At 45.2% G+C, this 20,152-nt stretch overlaps 1 protein-coding gene across 1 annotated transcript in view; it reads right to left on the bottom strand.

The window, feature by feature from the left end:
• The window catches only part of PLEKHA2 (pleckstrin homology domain containing A2), a 103,273-nt gene that overhangs the window by 68,670 nt on the left and 14,451 nt on the right, over nt 1–20,152 (bottom strand). The window contains exons 4-5 of the mRNA XM_073588817.1: nt 14,820–14,868; nt 11,426–11,523 (exon numbers count right to left, since the gene is read on the bottom strand). Coding sequence (XP_073444918.1) covers nt 11,426–11,523; nt 14,820–14,868 — 147 coding nt within the window. The remainder of the gene's footprint in view (nt 1–11,425; nt 11,524–14,819; nt 14,869–20,152) is intronic.

Raw genomic sequence — 20,152 nt, 5'->3', positions numbered from 1 at the left:
CTGGGTACAGGAACAGAGGGCGGGTTACCCCCAGACCCTGCCTTTAATACCCCCTAGCTCCCCCTCCCCTTTAACCCTTCCCCTTCCCTCACTACCTTCCAACCCCCCGTCATGTTGGCCTCCGCCCACGCCTCCTCCAGGGGGTTGGGAGGCTCACTCCGGCCATTTCTGTACTGCCCTCTTTCAACATACATGATTTCGGCCATGTTTACAAGGGTAGATGTGCTGTAGACAATGATGATTTAACACGTTCATGACCTTGCGATTTTCCGTTTTCGTAACTTTTTTATTTTTCTGTCAATATGAGGGTATGAGGGCTTGTTTTTTGCGAGACGAGTTGTACTTTTGAATGGAACCATTGATTTTATCTTATAGTGTACTGTGAAAAGGGGAAAAAAGTCCAAGTGTGGTGAAATTGCTTTTTGTTTTTTTTTATTTACCATTTTCACTATATGGTAAAACTGACCTGAGAATATGATTTCCCAGGGCAGTACGAGTACACAGATACCAAACATGTAGAGGATTTATTTTTTATTGAAATGGTGAAAAAAAAATCTGAAGTTTGTTAGATAAAAAAAATGTCATTTATGTTGCCATTTTCCGAGACCCGTAGCGTTTTCATTTTTCGGGATCTGGAGCTGGGTGAGAACTTATTTTTTGTGGCTTGAGGTGACGGTTTTATTGATACCATTTTAAGGTAGGTAGGATGTTTTGATCGCCTCTTATTATGTCATTCTTTAGATTTTGATAGATCGCAAATTTCTGAACGCAGCGATACCAAATATGTACATTTGTTATTTTTTTTATTGTTTTATTTTCTAAGGGGCAAAAGGTGATTTATCTGAACTTTTGTGTTTGTTTTTCATATTTTTAAAAACTTTTGACTGACTTCAATATTCCCCTTAGGAGACTTGAAGCTGCGATCACCTGTGCTACACATATAAAAAAAATCACAATCTATGAATGCTGGCCACGAACCGACGTTCACAGGAGATTCACATTGAGAGGCACGGAGGGCATTCTGCAGACCCCCAGCTGTCAGGAAAACCCATCAGCACCCCACGATCCCATCACAGGTGCGCCGATAGGCAGAATTTGTGATGCGCTTCTGGCCAGCAAATGTTAAATCTCGCTGTCAGTGATTGACAGCGGGATTTAGCAGGTTAACAGCCGCGGGTAGAGCACCGATCCACCCACAGCTGTTAAAGACACATGATGGCTGATTAAATCAGCTGTCATGTGCAGGAAAGATGAGGGCTCAGCACTGGAGTCCACATCAATGGCACTACCTATACATCATAGGTCGTGAAGGGGTTAAAGAGTAACCGTTGTTTCAATGTTTTTTATATAAATTGATAGGACAGGTGACAATAAGAAACTTTGTAATACATCTTCTTAGGGAAATCTGCTCCTTTCTCCTCTTGAATTGATCTTTCAATCTCAAAATTCTTGTCATCTCCTCTATCTCAGTAATGGGAAAATCTGCCATCATTGAATACATATTTTACGTCTGCGTTCCCATAGACTGTAATGTGATTTTTTGTCGCATTCCGTGCGCAAGCGTGCGCATGCGTTTTTTTGAGACAGGTCGGACGGACCAAAAATGCAACAGATTGCGTCCGGCGCGCCTGGGCGCACACCACAAAAAAACACATACACATGAAAACGCATACGAACGCGTGCAAACGCAAGACCATGCGCCCCCATGTTAAAGATAGGAGATCAGGACGCATGCATGCGCACGATGCACTGCGCTAAAAAACGCTAGTGTGAAACCAGCCTAAGGGGGCCATTATAACAGTGTAGGGGCTACTAAGGGGGCTATTATAATAGTGTGTGGGCTACTAATGGGGCTATTATAATAGTGTGTGGGCTACTAAAGGGGCTATCATACAGCGTGGGTACTAGTAAGCGAGCCATCATACAGCATGAGGGCAATGTTAAAGGGGGCCCTCACACATAGTGGGGGCTACTAAGTGGGCCATCATATAGCATTGGGGCTACAAAGTGGGCACTCACACATAGTGGAGGCTACTATGCTGGCCCGCTTACATAGTGTAGGTTACTAAGGGGGCCATGATACAGTGCGTGGGCTTCTAAGAAGGACATCATACCACGTGATACAGTGTTGGGGTTACCAAGTGTTCCCTCATAAGTCGCGGAGGCTACTAAGGGGGACAATCATACAGCTTGGAGGCTACTAAGGGGGTCATAATACAGTGTGGGGGCTTCTAAGGGGGCCATCCTTCAGAGTGGGGCCTAATAAGGTGGACCTCCTACCGAGTTGGGGCTTCTAGTGTTGTCATCAGAGTGAGAGCTATTAAGGGGGGCCATCTTACAGGGTGGTGGCTACTAAGGGGGACAATATACAGTGTGGACTACTGTGTCAAGGCCATCATACAGTTTAGAGACTACGGTAAGGGCCGTCATACAGTGTGGGAGCTACAGTGGGGACATCATACAGTGTGGGGGCTACTATGGAGGCATGGTATAGTTTTTGGGACATTATACTATCTATAGTGGATACTGTATAGATGGCAGCTGTGAGGACTTCATACTGTGCATAAGGGAGATGTGGTGACAAATTATGTATGGGAAGTCTCCGGGGACACTACTAATGTTAAGGGGACACTTATTGTTATTAGGGGCACCTGGGTTATTGTGACTGTCGAAGTGGCTCACAGGAGACATTATTACTTTCTAGGGGGCAAAATGTGGTCACTGTTTTCTAGGGTACCTGCACAGGTCATAAATATATCCTAGAGTTCTGTTTTACCATCTAGAAGGAATAAAGAAGGCATTTTACTTTATAAGCGGCACAGTGGTGGCATTGCTATGTGGGAGCACTAATGGGCACACTGTTTTTGTACCACACAATAGGTGCAGTAATAGGGACACATACGGCAGCAGCGGCTCAGTATTGGGGTATCAGGTGCAGTAATAGGGACACATACGGCAGCAGCAGGTCAGTATTGGGGTGTCAGCAGGATGAGGAGTTTGTGCAGGTTGGGGATAGATGGTGACGGGGCTGGAAATGTGAGAAGTCAGATGTGTCTTTGCTGTAATCCCTGCAGATGAGTCCTGGCTGGAGAAGTTGTCATGTCGGTCTGGGCCAGATGGAAAAGACGGGAAAAGTGAACGACTCCATTAGAAAGATCGTCATCTATAATTCACCATTTATAACCGTACTGTATTTGTGGCGCCCCCAGGAGTATGGTCGCCACAGTGGCATTACCTTCCTCCTAGGGAGTGTGATGTCATGCTTGGAAGCAATGAAGGGTCTCTCTATCAGTTAAATACAACACACAGCACAGTTCCCACTCCAGGCCAGCAGAGGGAGCTCTGAACCAAAACTGGGGGAAGGGCTGCTCTTTGGGGGCCAGGAAGGGGAAATTAGTTAGTTTGTGTGAGGGGGGAAATGTGTGTGGACGTGAGGAGAAGAGCTGGAAGATTGAGCAGAGTTCTGGCTCACTTCTAGCTGTAGCGCATGTTCTGGAGTCTGGTCTCCAAGGTTGTACGGATACGGATGTTCCTGCAGCAGAAACCGGAGGAATAGGAAGCTGTAAATGCTCTGTTCCCACATAAGACTTGGAGGCACAACAGCAACGTGTTAGCCAGAAGAAGGCGGCTACAGCTGTCTGCCATATGAGGGGGTTCTAAAAGAGAGCAAGCAAGAGGAATTTCAGTGTAACACAGTACTGCATGTACCTCAGATAAGCGCTAGAAAGGAGACTACACAACCCATCTGCATAGAGAGATTCTTAAGTTGCTTCCAAACTTGCCAGCCTCTCTTTCATCTGTAATCTGGACCCTGGACTTTACTTGCAAAGCAAAGTAAAGGTAAAGTAAATTGCACCCTGTTGTGTCATTGCCTTCTTCCTACAAACCCTCCAGAACTGCTACATCACTGTGCCAGACACTACACACTCTTCCTCAACACCTATTACTACTGCCCTGGGACCACAGCTTCACCTGTGGGGAGCTATTACATCTTGCTGCCTTATACCATCTGTCCCAGAGGATCTGCCTGCAGCGTCGGCTTAACCCCTTTATTGCCGATCACCACAGGTGGCATCACGTATCATCCACTTATAAACTTTAACCAGCCACTCTTAACCCCTTTTACATGGGCGCCCAGGGCCACGGACCGGGTCGCCGCTACTGTGACACTTCCCTCTGAGATACCGGCCCGGTACCGAGTACCCCACGGCCCTGTCGGGCGATCCATATTCACTTGTATGTTCTGCAGTACTGATATCTACCACTATATGGTCACCATATGGCCATAACATCTTTGGTCTTTGTACAGTGATTTATTTTCAGTAGCAGCGCAGTCATCTTCTGAGGTTCCCCTTTATCTAGCATTAGGATGCGCCACCATAGTTGTACACATAGTTACCAGGTTAGGGTCCAAACTCAGGTACTTCACCCCGAGCTCAACCCCTAGCTACGCCTCTGATTACACCTACTACATATTGGGCGAGGATATTGGAGATGGGAATACCCCTTTAAACGTACCTTTAGAAAAAGCTGATTAATACCGCCAATAAGTGAGGGAAAATCATTGTGCGGCTGCTGCCCATCTGTAGTCAGCACAATGGCAACTCAGCTCCGAGTGTTCTGAGCTCGTGACTAAGGCTTATTGAGCAAGGCTTATTATATGGGACAGTCAGGCAGAACGTTTTCTGTCTCTTGGCCTTATTATATTAATAAGAATTCTGTACAAGTAACTGTAGGAAGATCTGAGAAAATATGTGGATGGTCCTCTCCTCCGCGGTGCACCCTGCACATGGTCAGGGCACATCATTACGTGTTTATGGTTATATATGTGACACCTAGTAATCCTGTGCTCTCGTTAAAGTCACTTCTAGCCTGACTTTATGAGCGGAGTCCGCTTTGATAGTTCGGAGTGTATCGGCTCGTGGGACATTGCACATGAGCGTAAATAGTTGTAAATGTGAAGATTTCCCTCCACGCCGTCACTTCCACTTTTCTGTGTTTCCTCATCACATCATGACTGTCCCTGTCACATGAAGGACAGTCACGTGGAGTGGATAGGTCTCTGCCTCCCGCATGATCAGTAAGGGGTTTTCCTGATATTCTGTGTGCTCCTGTGGAACTGTGATTCTTCCACTACAGAAATCAGTCTGGAATTCTCTGACATTTGGGGCCAAATCCAAATGGGTCGGTTATTTCCTCCTACGTGGTCAACACGGGGATTTCCTGAAACTCTCTGTGCTGCTGGGAACTTCAATCCATTCAATATAAAAACGAGTCTTCAAGCTTTTCCATCTTTCTGTGACATTTCTTGTCTTGTCATGTGCAGGACTGACCTTCCTGAGATACCTTTCTAAACCTTTCCGTAGTGTGTCCTGTCTTATAGCGTGAGACAAAAATATGGTATATATGGTCATAAGTTCCATCTAGATGAGCTGATAATCGGCAAACACTAGCTCCAAAACATGGTGATGATCCTGCGATAGTGGGTCACCCTCCCAGGGCTGTGGGGTACTCGGTACCGGGCCGGTGTAAGCGGGATGTGTCACAGCAGCGGTGACCCGGTCCGTGGCCCTGGGCGTCCAATTAATAGGGGAAGTTTGAATGGTGGAATGTAGTTGATTAAATGAATAGTTCGTGACGCCACCTGTGGTGTTCGGCACGTGAGATGTTAAGTCGACGATGCATGCAGATCCTCTGGGACTGGTGGTGTGTTGCAGCCAAGATGGTGAAGCTCCCCACAGGTGGCGCTGTAGTCCCAGGGCAGTGTAGATGTAGGGGTAGAGGAGAGGCACAGGCAGTGTAGAAGCTGGTACCCAGATGTAATGGTACAAGGTGTGTTGGCGCGGGAATAAATGGAGGACACCAGGGCTTGTAGTTCCAAAGCTTTACTCAGTCTGTAGTACATACAGGTGCCTGCCTACGTGCTGTGTCCTCCGGGTCAGGGACTCAGTCAACCTCCAGGTCAGATGGAATGCTCCCTTCCAACACTCCGCCAACATGTGCCTTTCTGAACGTCTCCTCTTATAGCGCCTTTGGTGTGAAGTACTCCTAGTACTGAGTTACACTGGAGTTCCTCCTGACAGATGTTCCCAAGAACAATACTTGTACGGCAGACAGCTGTAGCCTGCTTCGGGGACTCCTTACTCCTGAGTCCCGGCTCACTATCCAAGTTGCTGTTGTGCCCCCAAGTCTTAGATGGAGTAGTGCATTTACAGCTCACTACTCCACCGGTGTCTGCTGTAGGACCATTAGTATCCATACAACCTCGGGGACCAGGCCCCGGCCTTGCGCTTAGATCTTCTAGGCAGGGTTCTCTCCTAACCCACGTCCTCTGTTCCCTTTTACTCCTACATTCCGTACTAGTCTCTCCTTCTTATGGAAGATCAGGTTTCTGTTCAATGTCTTTCTCCTTCTTTCCTTCCCTGTGCCAGCAGACCCAGGTCACTGAAGTCTGCTGCAGCACCTCCTTCCTCCATCCCTCTCCCAGGGATCTTCTCTCCTCACTCCCCTCCACTCAACTCCACTGAACTCCTAAACCTCCCCGCTCTTTTATGTATTCTAACGCCACCCGCCTCCCAGCACGTTTCGTTTTCAATTCAGGGAGCCACCAAAGGTGCTCTGCTACACTCCAAGCAGGGAGCCGCAATGTGGCTTTGCTGAACTACTGTGTTGTGTGGGATGCAAGTGTTGGAGCTTGGTCAGGAGCCCCCAACTTACCTGGATAGTGGGGTACCACAGCTCTGGAGGAGGTGCAGTACCTCTGTGGCAACTAAGTACTCAGGGGCGCCACACTAGGATAGTTTATGGTGGAATAAAAAGCATCATTCTCGGATGTGCTGCCAATACCGTGTGTGACAAAGTCACTGGTAAAGTACTGGAGGGGAGATAGGTGTCACTACGTTTAATGGCGTCAGTGATGTAAAACCAGAGTAATTTCCTCCAGCACGCTATGTGCTGTGAGAGTTAAGCTAAGTTCCATAATGGGCTGTTTTTTCATGTGGACATTCATAGAGTGGGTGGGAGGATGACCACCTTATCTCCCACCTGCAGAGCTGGCACTACCATGTACTGACAGGACCTGTATGGTGTCACAGTCATGTGATCAGTCACATGAGTGGAGGAGTCACATGGTCTGGGCTTAAGTAGCTGGCCTCCAAAGGCAGGAGGGTGTCAGTGGCTGGAGAGGAACACTCCAGAGAATTGGTTTGTGTTTTGTTTATGCCTGAACCATAGGTCTTGCTAACTCTGAGTGGGCTGAACCTTACTAATGCAAGGACTGTATCTAGTGCTACCGTTCTGTTTTGCTGTTTTGCCCAGAGGGCCGTGTTTATTCTTGTGCTTAAACTTGGTTTATGTTGTGTCTAATAAATCAAGTGCATCTTTAAAACCGCAGTTTTCTCTTGACTATCTCTGTGTGTAGTCGAGTGACCCGATTGTGGACAGTCGATCGTTGCTCGTTAAGGGGCCACTATTGTCCCGTCTAAATGGACCTTTACTGTGATCCCACATGGAAACACCATGGCGAGGTGACGCGGCTGGCATGAACTCGGGGACTACATAATCATAAAAGTCAATCTCTCTGGAACATCCAGGAGGTTCTCGGGGAAAAAAAGACCCTGAAAATTTGGCAAATCTCCTCGGCCCACACAAATCCTCCCACGACATCTTGGAATGCAGTGTTTCCAGGAAGGTTTCTCCTGTGGATGGAGTGTGGGAATAGTGTGGTCGAAAAAGGGTGCGGCTGGGGTGAAAACATTTTTAGTGGCGCACAAAGTATTTCTCCTAGACGAGCTTACCTGAAGTATAACCGTAGTTTTATTTTACTTCATTTTGTTTTCAGATATCAATATCAAGGTGTATGGCATAGCATACTGTATATAGGTATATACATACAGTGTGTGCGCATGTATAGCATACAGTGTGTGTGTTTGGTATGTGTGAGTTTACAGTGTGTGTATGTATATCATACTGTGTGCATCACACAGTATGCGCTTGTGTATATATAACATAGTGTGAGTGTGTGCGTGTGTGTGTATGTGTTTGGTATGTGTGAGTTTACAGCGTGTGTCTATCATCCACATATAAAAATGCTGGCAGCACTAGGCAATCGCCAAATAAACGCCCATTCATTAAGTAATTGGGTCGTTTATGCGGGAATAAAAATGATCACTGTTGGCAGCACATTGCCTGGTGTAACTAGGACATGTGCTGCTGATTGCACAGTATGTGTGGGAACGGAACCACGGCATTAGCTGTCATTCTGCCCCCATCGTTCTTCGCCAGCTTGTGTAAGGAAGACGGTAAACGAGCGCTGAATGACATTTACATAGTTGTTTAACAGTCTGACATCAGCTTTTGTGCACCCTAAAAGTTGCTATGATATGTTAACATTTGGGGCCCAAAATTAAAATTTTTCCCCAAGACCCGACTTTGTCTAAAACCCATGAGTCCATCTATGACCAGTTTCAGTTCTTGATGGGTGTGGACTCACTGCGCCATGGGCCGGGCTTACCCTGGAGGGGCATGACTAAGTGACTACTGGATCTTCACTAGAGCCTCTGTTGGTGAGGATAGGCTTGCCCGCAGGTAGTCACCAGGTACCACTCCCGGTCAGTCCCCGAGTCTGCAGCAGCTGACCATAGGGTCAGAGGCATGGGTATGAGGTACATGGGGACCAAGCCAAAGATGTGATCAGACAATCCGAGGTCAGGGCAGGCAGCACAGGATCAATACACATAGCTGAGGACATGAGCGGAGAAATCAGGATAAACGGCAAATGATACGCGTCAATAACAGGAGAGACAGACCAAACATACGCAAACAGGAACAAGAAACAAGCAACCTACTGTATGTTCAGAAAAGGAGTAGTGGGATGAGCTGCCTGATAAACCCCCTGCTGCTTAGTGATTGGCTAAGGAAACCAGACTCTGCAGGACATAAGTAGTTAAGTTCCTGCAGAGTCTGGCCATCCCTCCCTGTAGCCAGGTGGAAACTCGCCAGCAGCAGTAGGATGCAGCAGAGCTCGAAATGCTGCAAGAGGCAACTCAGCGAGATGACCCGAGACTAGGAGGAGCGGAGCAGTGACCACAGTAAGAAGGGCGGCGCTTAGTGCCCGTGTGAGTCGTTGTTGTGACAAGAACTATCAAGTGACACATTATACAGACTAAAGAGAAAAAAAGAAAGCTGAAGTTAGAGACTTGAATGTGTCATCAAAAAATTACCTATTGCTTTAATCAGGATTTTGTGGTAAATGCATGTTTTAAAAAATTTGGCAATGTGTTTTTACCGTATCACAATCTGTATTAAAAATTACAAATCTTGCAATTTTCACACCGGCCACTGGGACTTCTTTAGAGTCTAATGTCTTGTTGTTTCAGGAAACAACACATGTACATTAGCAGCAATGGTCAGAACATTATCATTTGTATTAAAGCATCTAATGAGCATGTGCAAAGGTCATTAGAAAGGAGGGGGAGCAGGATTATCTAGCTGTGATACCACCTATTGTGAATGGTGGATTCTGTGCAGTCAGCAGGGTATAGAGGTGTTACCTGTCATTCTAAGGGTCCCGTTAAGGCCCCGTCACACACAGCGAGATCGCTGATTTTGTGACGCCACAGCGATCTCGCCAGCGATATCGCTGTGTGTGATATGGATCAGCGACCGGCCCCCCTGCCGGGTATCGCTGATCACGCTCGAATGTCCTGGGCCATTTTTTTATCGTTGGTCTCCCGCTGGCCAGCATGCATCGCTGTGTGTGACAGCGAGAGACCAACACTTAGCGACACTGGGAGCTGGTTTCCAATGTAAACAGCAGGTATCTAAGAGCCGCGCGGCTCTTAGATACCCGCTGTTTACCTTGGATACCAGCTTACTCGCTGGTCCTGATCGCTGGTGGGTCTGTCTTAGTGACAGCTCACCAGCGATCAGCTAACTATGTCCCAGCGATCCCATCCATGTCGGATCGTTGGTGGGATTGTTGGGACATTGATGCATGTAACGGGGCCTTTACACTAAACGACGCACCAGCGATCCCGACAACAATACGACCTGGTCAGGATCGCTGGTGCGTCGCTACACGATCGCTGGTGAGCTCTCAAACAGGCAGACTTATGCTGTCTATGGAGGTCCTTGCGCTTAGTTACCCGCTATTTACCTTGCTTACCAGCGTCCTTGCTGGTCCTTGCGATCAGGACCAGTAAGGACGCTGGTAAGCAAGGTAAATAGCGGGTAACTAAGAGCGCGGACCTTTGTTACCCGCTGTTTACCTTGGATATCAGCTCCCAGCGCGAGCACGCTGGTATCCAGGGTACACAGTGGGTAACTAAGGGATGCGAGCGCTTAGTTACCCGCTATTTACCCTTGATACCAGCTCCCAGCGTCTGCTTACAGCGCTGGGAGCTCGCTGATCGTTGGTCTCCCGCTGCTACACGCAGCGATGCGTGCTGGCCAGCGGAAGACCAACGATCAAAAAATGGCCCAGGACATTCCTGCACGATCAGCGATACCCGGTGGGGGGGCCGGTCACTGATGCGTGCCACACACAGCGAGATCGCTGGCGAGATCGCTGATGCGTCACAAAATCGGTGACGCATCAGCGATCTCGTTAACGATCTCGCTTAGTGTGAAGTACCCCTAATCCTACCTTAGATGATAAAGAGCCTGCTGAAAACTCTATTTGAAAAGACAGAAAGAGTGAACCTAATTATGCCCAGCATGAAAACTGAAAGATTGCTAATTTTGTTTTTACTAAAGATTGTGATCTGGATATAAAAAACACCATTTCTGTTTTATTTTTGTAAAAAATACATGTAACATAAACACCTAGTTCATTTCCTGATAACACATTCCCTTTAATATTAAAAAGAATGGCCACACACAATGCCGACACAATGAAATAATAAGGGCTACAGATGTAGAAATTTCTATGCTGAAAAGAAAAATGCTGTTTATCATGAGGCATCTTGCTTTAATTATATCCTGGAATGCAGTTTAGCAAATTATCTCATAGATTTGCAAATTAGATAATAGATAATGAGATACAACTAATGATCTAATCCTCAGAAATCCCTTAATATAGCATCAATTTTAAGTTCACAAATACATATTTGATACGGCTTTACTGCCGCAGACTGGCACCAGGTAGATATAGGATCAATCTCATAAGCTATGAAAATGCTGAGATATATAAAGGTACATGTATCAGAAAAATGAGAAGCAACCCAAAAATTCCATATCACAAATGACAAAAGTTGAAATGGGATCACAAAAATTAACCAATATTACATTGAAAATCTTGAAACGCCAAAGCTAATATGTGACATTAGGGAGACCCCTACATGCTACATTATAAGGTCTGCCAAAATTGGATGATCCCCACTATTCATAGAATATATACAAGTCATTAGTCATTATTGCTACTTACTGTGATTTTACTTGCTGCGTTTAAGGCATCAACCCATCCTTGAAGATCCTTTTGGTCACTGGCTTGAAAGAAATATCTTTGCGATAACGCATTGATAACTGGTGGAAATATAAAGAGATTTTAGTAAAAATAGTGCAAATATTACAATAGACAAGACAGTAGAGTTGAATAAAAGATGTGCAGGATCCAGGTTCAGTTCCTCCTACTTGCCGGCATTCCCGACTCCTCTTAAGATTAGCAGATCTGGAGCGACACCGTTGTGGTGTGACGTTGGACTATCTAGTAAAGGTTCGCGGGTCCTGCAAATACTTTTGCTCAACTCTGCACCCAAAATTTCACAGCACTGATGTTAGATAGATAGATAGATAGATAGATTCCAAAAAGGAAGGCAGAGGTTCAAGTGAAAAAATGGTTTAATCACATTATAGGGGCATGATGCCTTTTCAGATTGTGGGTCACTGTCGCTTTTATATTGGTGGGGGGCACTGTGGCCTTTAATGTTCTGGGGGAACTGAGGCTTTTCATACTGTGGAAAAACTGTGGTTCTGTATATTGTAAGGCACTGTGAGTTATCATATTGTGGGATCACTGTGGCTTTTCATATTGTGGGGGTACTGTTACTTTATATTGTGGGGGCACAGTTGCTTTTCAGATTGTGGGGGGCACTGTGGCCCTTTATATTGTGAGGCACTGTGAATTTTCATATTGTGGGTTCGCTGAAAGTTTTCATATTATAGGGGCACTGTTATAATAATATAATAATAATAAATTTTATTTTTATAGTGCCGACATATTCCGCAGCACTTTACATTTCAGAGGGGATTTGTACAGACAATAGACATTACAGCATAACAATAATCACATACAGTAGATTATAACAAATACCAAGAGGAGTGAGGGCCCTGCTCGCAAGCTTACAGTCTATGAGGAAAGAGGTAGACACGAAAGGTGGGTGGTAACAGTTGCCCTGATTGTATGGACCAGCCATAATGTTAAGTGTGTAACAGTACAGACACAGAGGGCTAATGGATGCATAAAGCATGTGGGAACATGATGCTGGGAACCTGGTTATGGTAAAACTTTTGGCTCTGCCACACAGGGATAGGTTAGGTTAATGTGTTGAGGCGATAGGCCAGTCTGAATAAATGCGTTTTCAGGACACGCTTAAAATTGTGGGGATTGGGGACTAATCGTATTGACCTGGGAAGTGCATTCCAAAGAATTGGCGCGGCACGTGTAAAGTCTTGGAGACGGGAGTGGGAGGTTCTGACTATTGAGGATACTAACCTCAGGTCATCAGCAGAACGGAGGGCGCGGGTAGGGTGGTATACTGAAACAAGGGAGGAGATGTAGGGTGGTGCTGAGCCATGGAGGGCTTTGTGGGTGAGGGTAATAAGTTTGTACTGGATTCTGGAGTGGATGGGTAGCCTGTGTAATGACTGGCACAAGGTAGAGGCATCGGTGTAACGATTGGTGAGGAATATGATCCTGGCTGCAGCATTCAAGACAGATTGGAGAGGGGAGAGTTTTGTAAGAGGGAGACCGATTAGAAGAGAGTTACAATAGTCGTGACGAGAATGAATAAGAGAAACAGTAAGAGTTTTTGCAGAGTCAAAAGTAAGAAAAGGTCGAATTCTAGAAATGTTTTTGAGGTGCAGATGACAAGAGCGAGCCAGTGATCGAATGTGGGGGGCAAAGGAAAGCTCGGAATCAAGTATGACCCCAAGACAGCGGGCATGTTGCTGGGGAGTAATAGTGGAACCACAGACGGAAATGGCAATGTCGGGTGTAGGTACATTAGTAGCGGGAGGAAACACAAGGAGTTCAGTCTTTGACAGGTTCAGTTTCAGATATAGTGAGGACATGATATTAGACACAGCGTTTAGACAATCGCCAGTGTTTTCTAGAAAGGCTGGCGTGATGTCAGGAGAAGAAGCGTATAATTGGGTGTCATCAGCATAGAGATGGTACTGGAAACCAAATCTACTGATTAGGGGCACTGTTGCTTTCACATTGTGGGGGCACTGTGACTTTATATTGTGGGGGCACTGTTGCTTTCACATTGTGGGGGCACTGTGACTTTATATTATGGGGGCACTGTGACTTTATATTGTGGGGGCACTGTGACTTTATATTGTGGGGGCACTGTTGCTTTCACATTGTGGGGGCACTGTTGCTTTCACATTGTGGGGGCACTGTTGCTTTCGCATTGTGGGGGCACTGTGACTTTATATTGTGGTGGCACTGTGACTTTATATTGTGGGGGCACTGTGACTTTATATTGTGGGGGCACTGTGACTTTATATTGTGGGGGCACTGTTGCTTTCACATTGTGGGGGCACTGTGACTTTATATTGTGGGGGCACTGTTGCTTTCGCATTGTGGGGGCACTGTGACTTTATATTGTGGGGGTACTGTGACTTTATATTGTGGGGGCACTGTGACTTTATATTGTGGGGGCACTGTGACTTTATATTGTGGGGGCACTGTGACTTTATATTGTGGGGGCACTGTTGCTTTCACATTGTGGGGGCACTGTGACTTTATATTGTGGGGGCACTGTTGCTTTCGCATTGTGGGGGCACTGTGACTTTATACTGTGGTGGCACTGTTGCTTTCGCATTGTGGGGATACTGTGACTTTATATTGTGGTGGCACTGTTGCTTTCACATTGTGGGGGCACTGTGACTTTATATTGTGTGGGCACTGTGACTTTATATTGTGGGGGCACTGTTGCTTTCATATTGTGGGGGCACTGTGACTTTATATTGTGGGGGCACTGTTGCTTTCATATTGTGGGGGCACTTTGACTTTATATTGTGGGGGCACTGTTGCTTTCATACTGTGGGGGCACTGTGACTTTATATTGTGGGGGCACTGTTGCTTTCACATTGTGGGGGGGCACTGTGACTTTATATTGTGGGGGCTCTGTTGCTTTCGCATTGTGGGGGGCACTGTGGCTTTTCATATTGTTGGGGTCAATGTGGCTTTTCATATTGTGGGAGCACGGTGGTTTTTCATATTGTTGGGGGCACTATAGCTTTTCGTATTCTGGGGGCACTGTGGCTTTTCAGGTTGCGGGGCACTGTCACTCAGATGTGCTTTTTAGGGAGCAGCTGTCCTGTGGATGCAGTGGTGAGGATTCAGATGCGTGAGTTTGGGGGGGCACGTTGGCTGTGTCCTGTATTTTAGAGGCTGTACATGCGTCTGATGATATGGCGTACTCCCCACGCTGTCCTCTAGACATCATTTCACAATAGGAGACCAGCATATGTATAGGAAGCCCAGTGAGGATGATGAGGGCGGCTTTAGGACAGCTGTACATCAGATATAAGCAATGTTGCAGGAAGCAATGGGTTAATGATATATATATATATATATCAGATATCCTTACCAAAGCAATGCGTCAGCTTTGATTTCTGTTTTGCAGCAGCTATGCTGACCTGATGAAAGAGATAATCAGACGGGTTATTTCAGTTGTGGACCCCCTAAGGGTGATGTAATAAATACCATATACTGTTCAGTATTGGAGTCCATACACAAGTCAGAGCCCCCGCACAGACGCACATGAAGCCTCACTGACAGGAAATGTGGTTATACATGAGGCCATTCCTATAAATGGCCGACCGTGTAATAATAGATATGACTGGTCTACCACAGTGACGTCTGTTGGTGGCCCTTTGGCTCCTAGAGGGGTCCCGTGCCGCAGACCCTCCATTATGTCCACATGCCCATCGTCATGGTGACACAACCCTTCCAATCCAGGCTTTGTTGTGTGCGCAGGCCGCACTCATCGTTACCTCAGTAGTCAGTCATACAAGTTGAGACAGGCCTCGGCCTCATTGCCCAACACCGATGTGCTGGCTCATAAACTCTCACTTCCTCATGGCCGCTTCCCCTTTTCTTCCAGGCGCAGATGATTTTCTTTTGCTGATGTAGAAGCCTGAGACACTGAGCGTCCAGCACATGGATGTGACTCGTGGGTGTTTCACCCTCAAGCATTTTAGTCAGCTCGTAACGACTCATTGAAAACCCTTTATTCATACACTATATGGAGAAAGCTATGTACCACCTACACGTCACCTACAGGGGCTTTTATGACCTCCATAGACAGCATAACACACAGGTTCACATGCACTTTTTAATCAAATATATACTTAAATATTATTATACACTGCAAAATAATCACTATTCAGCGCCCAAATAACTGATGCCTAAATAATTAGCCCATAGTCTTTACATAATTCTACCATATACTGCCTAAATAACACCGCCATATATTACGCACGCAATGCTACAATTCAGCACCTAAATAATACCTACCCAGCATGCAAATAATACTGCCATATAGTGTCCACACTATTGATTTGCAGTGCTGGTGTCCGGGGTTCAAGTCTGACCAAGGACAACATCAGAATGGTGCACGTGTGTTCTCTGTTCTTATGGTTTCCTCCGGGTACTCTGATCCCTTTCCGTACGCCAAAGGCTATGTGCACACGTATGCAGAAAATTTCTGCATAAAAACAGGACTCCTTCCCAGAAAACGCACGTTTTTTTCGCATTTTTTGCCGCAATTTTTTTTCTCGCATCCCCAGACACATAGAAAATAGCCAGAAATGCGGAATTTACCGCGAAGTTAATGAGCATGCTGCGTTTTTTACCGCAAAGCGTTTTTTTGCGGTAAAAAAACGCATCAATATGCACAAAAAGTGCAAAATGCATTAAAATGAATGGGAAGCTTCTTTTAAGCGTTTTTTGAGCGGATTTTTTGGTAAATCCGTGGGAAAAATGCGAAAAAAAACGCTGTGTGTGAACACAGCCTTACACTTCTGATAGGGAATTTAGATAGTGTGCCCGGCGTACTGTGAGTAAAGGCAATGTGAAATGGCGCTACAGTGCCTTGCGAAAGTATTTGGCCCCCTGGAACTTTTCAATCTTTTCCCACATATCATGCTTCAAACATATAGATACCAAATGTAAATTTTTGGTGAAGAATCAACAAAAAGTGGGACACAATTATGAAGTTTAATGAAATTTATTGGTTATTTTAAGTTTTTGTGGAAAGTCGAAAACTGAAAAGTGGGGTGTGCAATATTATTCGGCCCCTTTTACTTTCAGTGCAGCAAACTCACTCCAGAAGTTCATTGTGGATCTCTGAATAATCCAATGTTGTCCTAAATGACTAATGATGATAAATATAATCCACCTGTGTGTAATCAAGTCTCTGTATAAATGCACCTGCTCTGTGATAGTCTCAGGGTTCTGTTTGATGCACAGAGAGCATCATGAAGACCAAGGAACACAACAGGCAGGTCTGTGATACTGTTGTGGAGAAGTTTAAAGCCGGATTTGGATACAAAATGATTTCCAAAACTTTAAACATCCCAAGGAGCACTGTGCAAGCGATCATATTGAAATGGAAGGAGTATCATACCACTGCAAATCTACCAAGACCCGGCCGTCCCTCTAAACTTTCATCTCAAACAAGGAGAAGACTGATCAGAGATGCCGCCAAGAGGCCCATGATCACTCTGGATGAACTGCAGAGATCTGCAGCTGAGGTGGGACAGTCTGTCCATAGGACAACAATCAGCCATACACTGCAGAAATCTGGCCTTTGTGGATGAGTGGCAAGAAGAAAGCCATTTCTCAAAGATATCCATAAAAAGTGTCATTTAAAGTTTGCAACAAGCCACCTGGGAGACACACCAAACATGTGGAAGAAGGTGCTCTGGTCAGATGAAACCAAAATCGATCTTTTTGGCAACAATGCCAAACGATATGTTTGACGTAATGGCAACACAGCTCATCGCCCTGAACACACCATCCCCACTGTCAAATATGGTGGTGGCAGCATCATGGTTTGGGCCTGCTTTTCTTCAGCAGGGACAGGGAAGATGGTTAAAATTGATGGGAAGATGGATGGAGCCAAATACAGAACGATTCTTGAAGAAAACCTGTTGGAGTCTGCCAAAGACCTGAGACTGGGACAGAGATTTGCCTTCCAACAAGACAATGATCCCAAACATAAAGCAAAATCTACAATGGAATGGTTCACAAATAAACGTATCCAAGTGCTAGAATGGGCAAGTCAAAGTCCAGACCTGAATCCAATCGAGAATCTGTGAAAAGAGCTGAAAACTGCTGTTCACAAACGATCTCCATCAAACCTCACTGAGCTCGAGCTGTTTGCCAAGGAAGAATGGGCAAGAATTTCAGTCTCTCGATGTACAAAACTGAGAGACAATACCCCAAGGGACTTGCAGCTGTAATCGCAGCAAAAGGGGGCGCAACAAAGTATTAAGTTAACGGGGCCGAATAATATTGCACGCCCCACTTTTAAGTTTTTGAATTTCTACAAAAATTTTAAATAACCAATAAATTTTGTTCAACTTCACAATTGTGTCCCACTTGTTGTTGATTCTTCACCAAAAATTTACATTTGGTATCTTCATGTTTGAAGCATGATATGTGGGAAAAGGTTGAAAAGTTCCAGGGGGCCGAATACTTTCGCAAGGCATTGTATATAAGAAACAGTAATTAATAAACGTAACACCTATATTTACAATGCCAAAAATTATGTCAATATAGTATTTGAATAATACCGTACTATATAACACTGTCATATGTTTCCCATACAATACTGCCATTCTGTGCCCAAATAATACCACCATACATCATTGAAAGGCTTATTCCTAAAATAGCATAGCAAGCCATCTCTTATTTGTAGGATATGGCATAACTGCTAGATTGCTAGATATCTTTCCAATGGGACTCCACTAAGACTCCCAAATCTTGGTTCTGTCTTAAATGGAGCTGATTGATTGACCTCCACTCATTTTATTTGTTTAGGGTATTTGGCGAAATAGCGGAGGTGCTAGTGATTGCAAACTCTGGAGGTGACTAGAGGATAAGACATGATGTAACAGCAGAATAGTGATTGCAGCTCTGGAGGTGACTGGAGGATAAGACATGAGGAAACAGCAGAATAGTGACTGCAGCTCTGGACACCCAGTCACATTACATATTCTGAAACTTTACGTGCAGTCCTATGCAAAACCACAGGTAACACATCATGATATCGCCAAATGACTGACTCATCTCTGCTACATCAGTGATATAAGAAATGCAGATAAAAGAGGAGTTCAGACTGAAACCCTCTGATTACGAAGACAGGTTTTATAATGCAAGCTCAAAGGATAACTAAAACCACATCAGATATTTTCGCTCTCTTCTTCAATTCTGTCAGCTTTCCTATTCAGTAGGAAACCAGTGGTTGCTGTGATGATCTGTACTGGAAGGATTGGCGTCTTATCTCCAACATCAACAACTCTGATGACACTACGGAGACCTGAGGGGGTCTCGGGTAACATCCCAAATGGACATTCTGAATAATTATGTCCAGTGTTGGGTTATTTGGATTATTTTTTGGGGTCCTGACTGCTATGGATACTACAAAATAAAAAAAAAACATAATACAGCCATATGGTATCCAAGTAATAGAACCGCCATTTAATATTGCATTACAGTGTCCATGTTTTTGCACCGTACATGCCTGATACAACCATTATAAGGATAACATATTTTATGTCTAGCAGTAAAGATCCAGAAGAAGTTCTATGTGTCACAAGACACTGGTGCAAAGAATAATACAGCCATACAATGCTGAAATCTCGTCGCGGTACAGACCTGAAATGATGCCACCATACAGATAGCACAACTGGAGGGTTATTCCCAACATCACAAGTTATCAGCAGTCTAAACAATAGGAGATAAGTTGTGGATCGGTGGGGGCCCGACCTGAACGAGGGTCTGAGATACCCCATCCGAATTGAGTGGTGGCCGCGCAAGCGTACCACTGCTTCGGTCTTTCACTATGTGACTGCTGGACGTAGTCATGCGCTATGGTCGGCTATCTCCGATGGATATTGGGGAGGGGATCTTATATAATAGGAATAGCCCTAACTGTGTCTAGATAATACCGTCATACGGTACTGAACTAACAGTACCATACATTGCAGATGCACCTGTACAGTAACACCATTCTAGTACTTTACTCGGTACCCAGATAACATGGCTATAATGCACCCACATAATTCTACCATACAGCTCCTAAATAACAGCGCCCACACAGATAGACTAGACTTTACAGCTCTACACAGGGGCTAGACTCTACCGCCAAACAGTGCCCTGAATAACTCAGGATTAAGTAGGCCCCTGGGTGACCAAGACCCTCTTCATATTCTTTCTTTTTTCTTTCCACCTTCCATGATGTGTAACTTTTTTATACTTTTATTTGGAAAAGAGGGGGGCAAATTGACCAAAAAAACCCAGACATTTTGCCATTTTTTCTTGCCTTTACTGTCTGGGATAAATATTATAAGATTTTATTACATACCAAATATGTTTTTTTTTTAATGTATTTATTTTTTTTTTACATTTCATTGCTTTCTTAGAATTTTTAATTAGCTTTTTTGGAGTCTTGAAACTGTATAATACACCGGAATATCATAATATTGCAAAATTAATGTACTGTATTGAAGACCTGTGACTGGTTGGACTTCAGAGGCAGACGTGGGGGCTTTCAGTAAGCCACAGAGATGGCAGAGGTGGGGGCTCTCAGGAAGCCACAGAGATGGCAGATGTGGGGGCTTTCAGGAAGCCACAGAGATGGCAGACGTGGGGGCTTTCAGGAAGCCACAGAGATGGCAGACGTGGGGGCTTTCA

Source organism: Dendrobates tinctorius, unplaced genomic scaffold (genome assembly GCF_039654945.1).
Source record: "Dendrobates tinctorius isolate UK_male_01 unplaced genomic scaffold, ASM3965494v1 ptg000104l, whole genome shotgun sequence".
In the NCBI taxonomy this organism is placed as follows: domain Eukaryota; kingdom Metazoa; phylum Chordata; class Amphibia; order Anura; family Dendrobatidae; genus Dendrobates; species Dendrobates tinctorius.
This window is presented reverse-complemented; position numbering and strand designations above follow the sequence as displayed.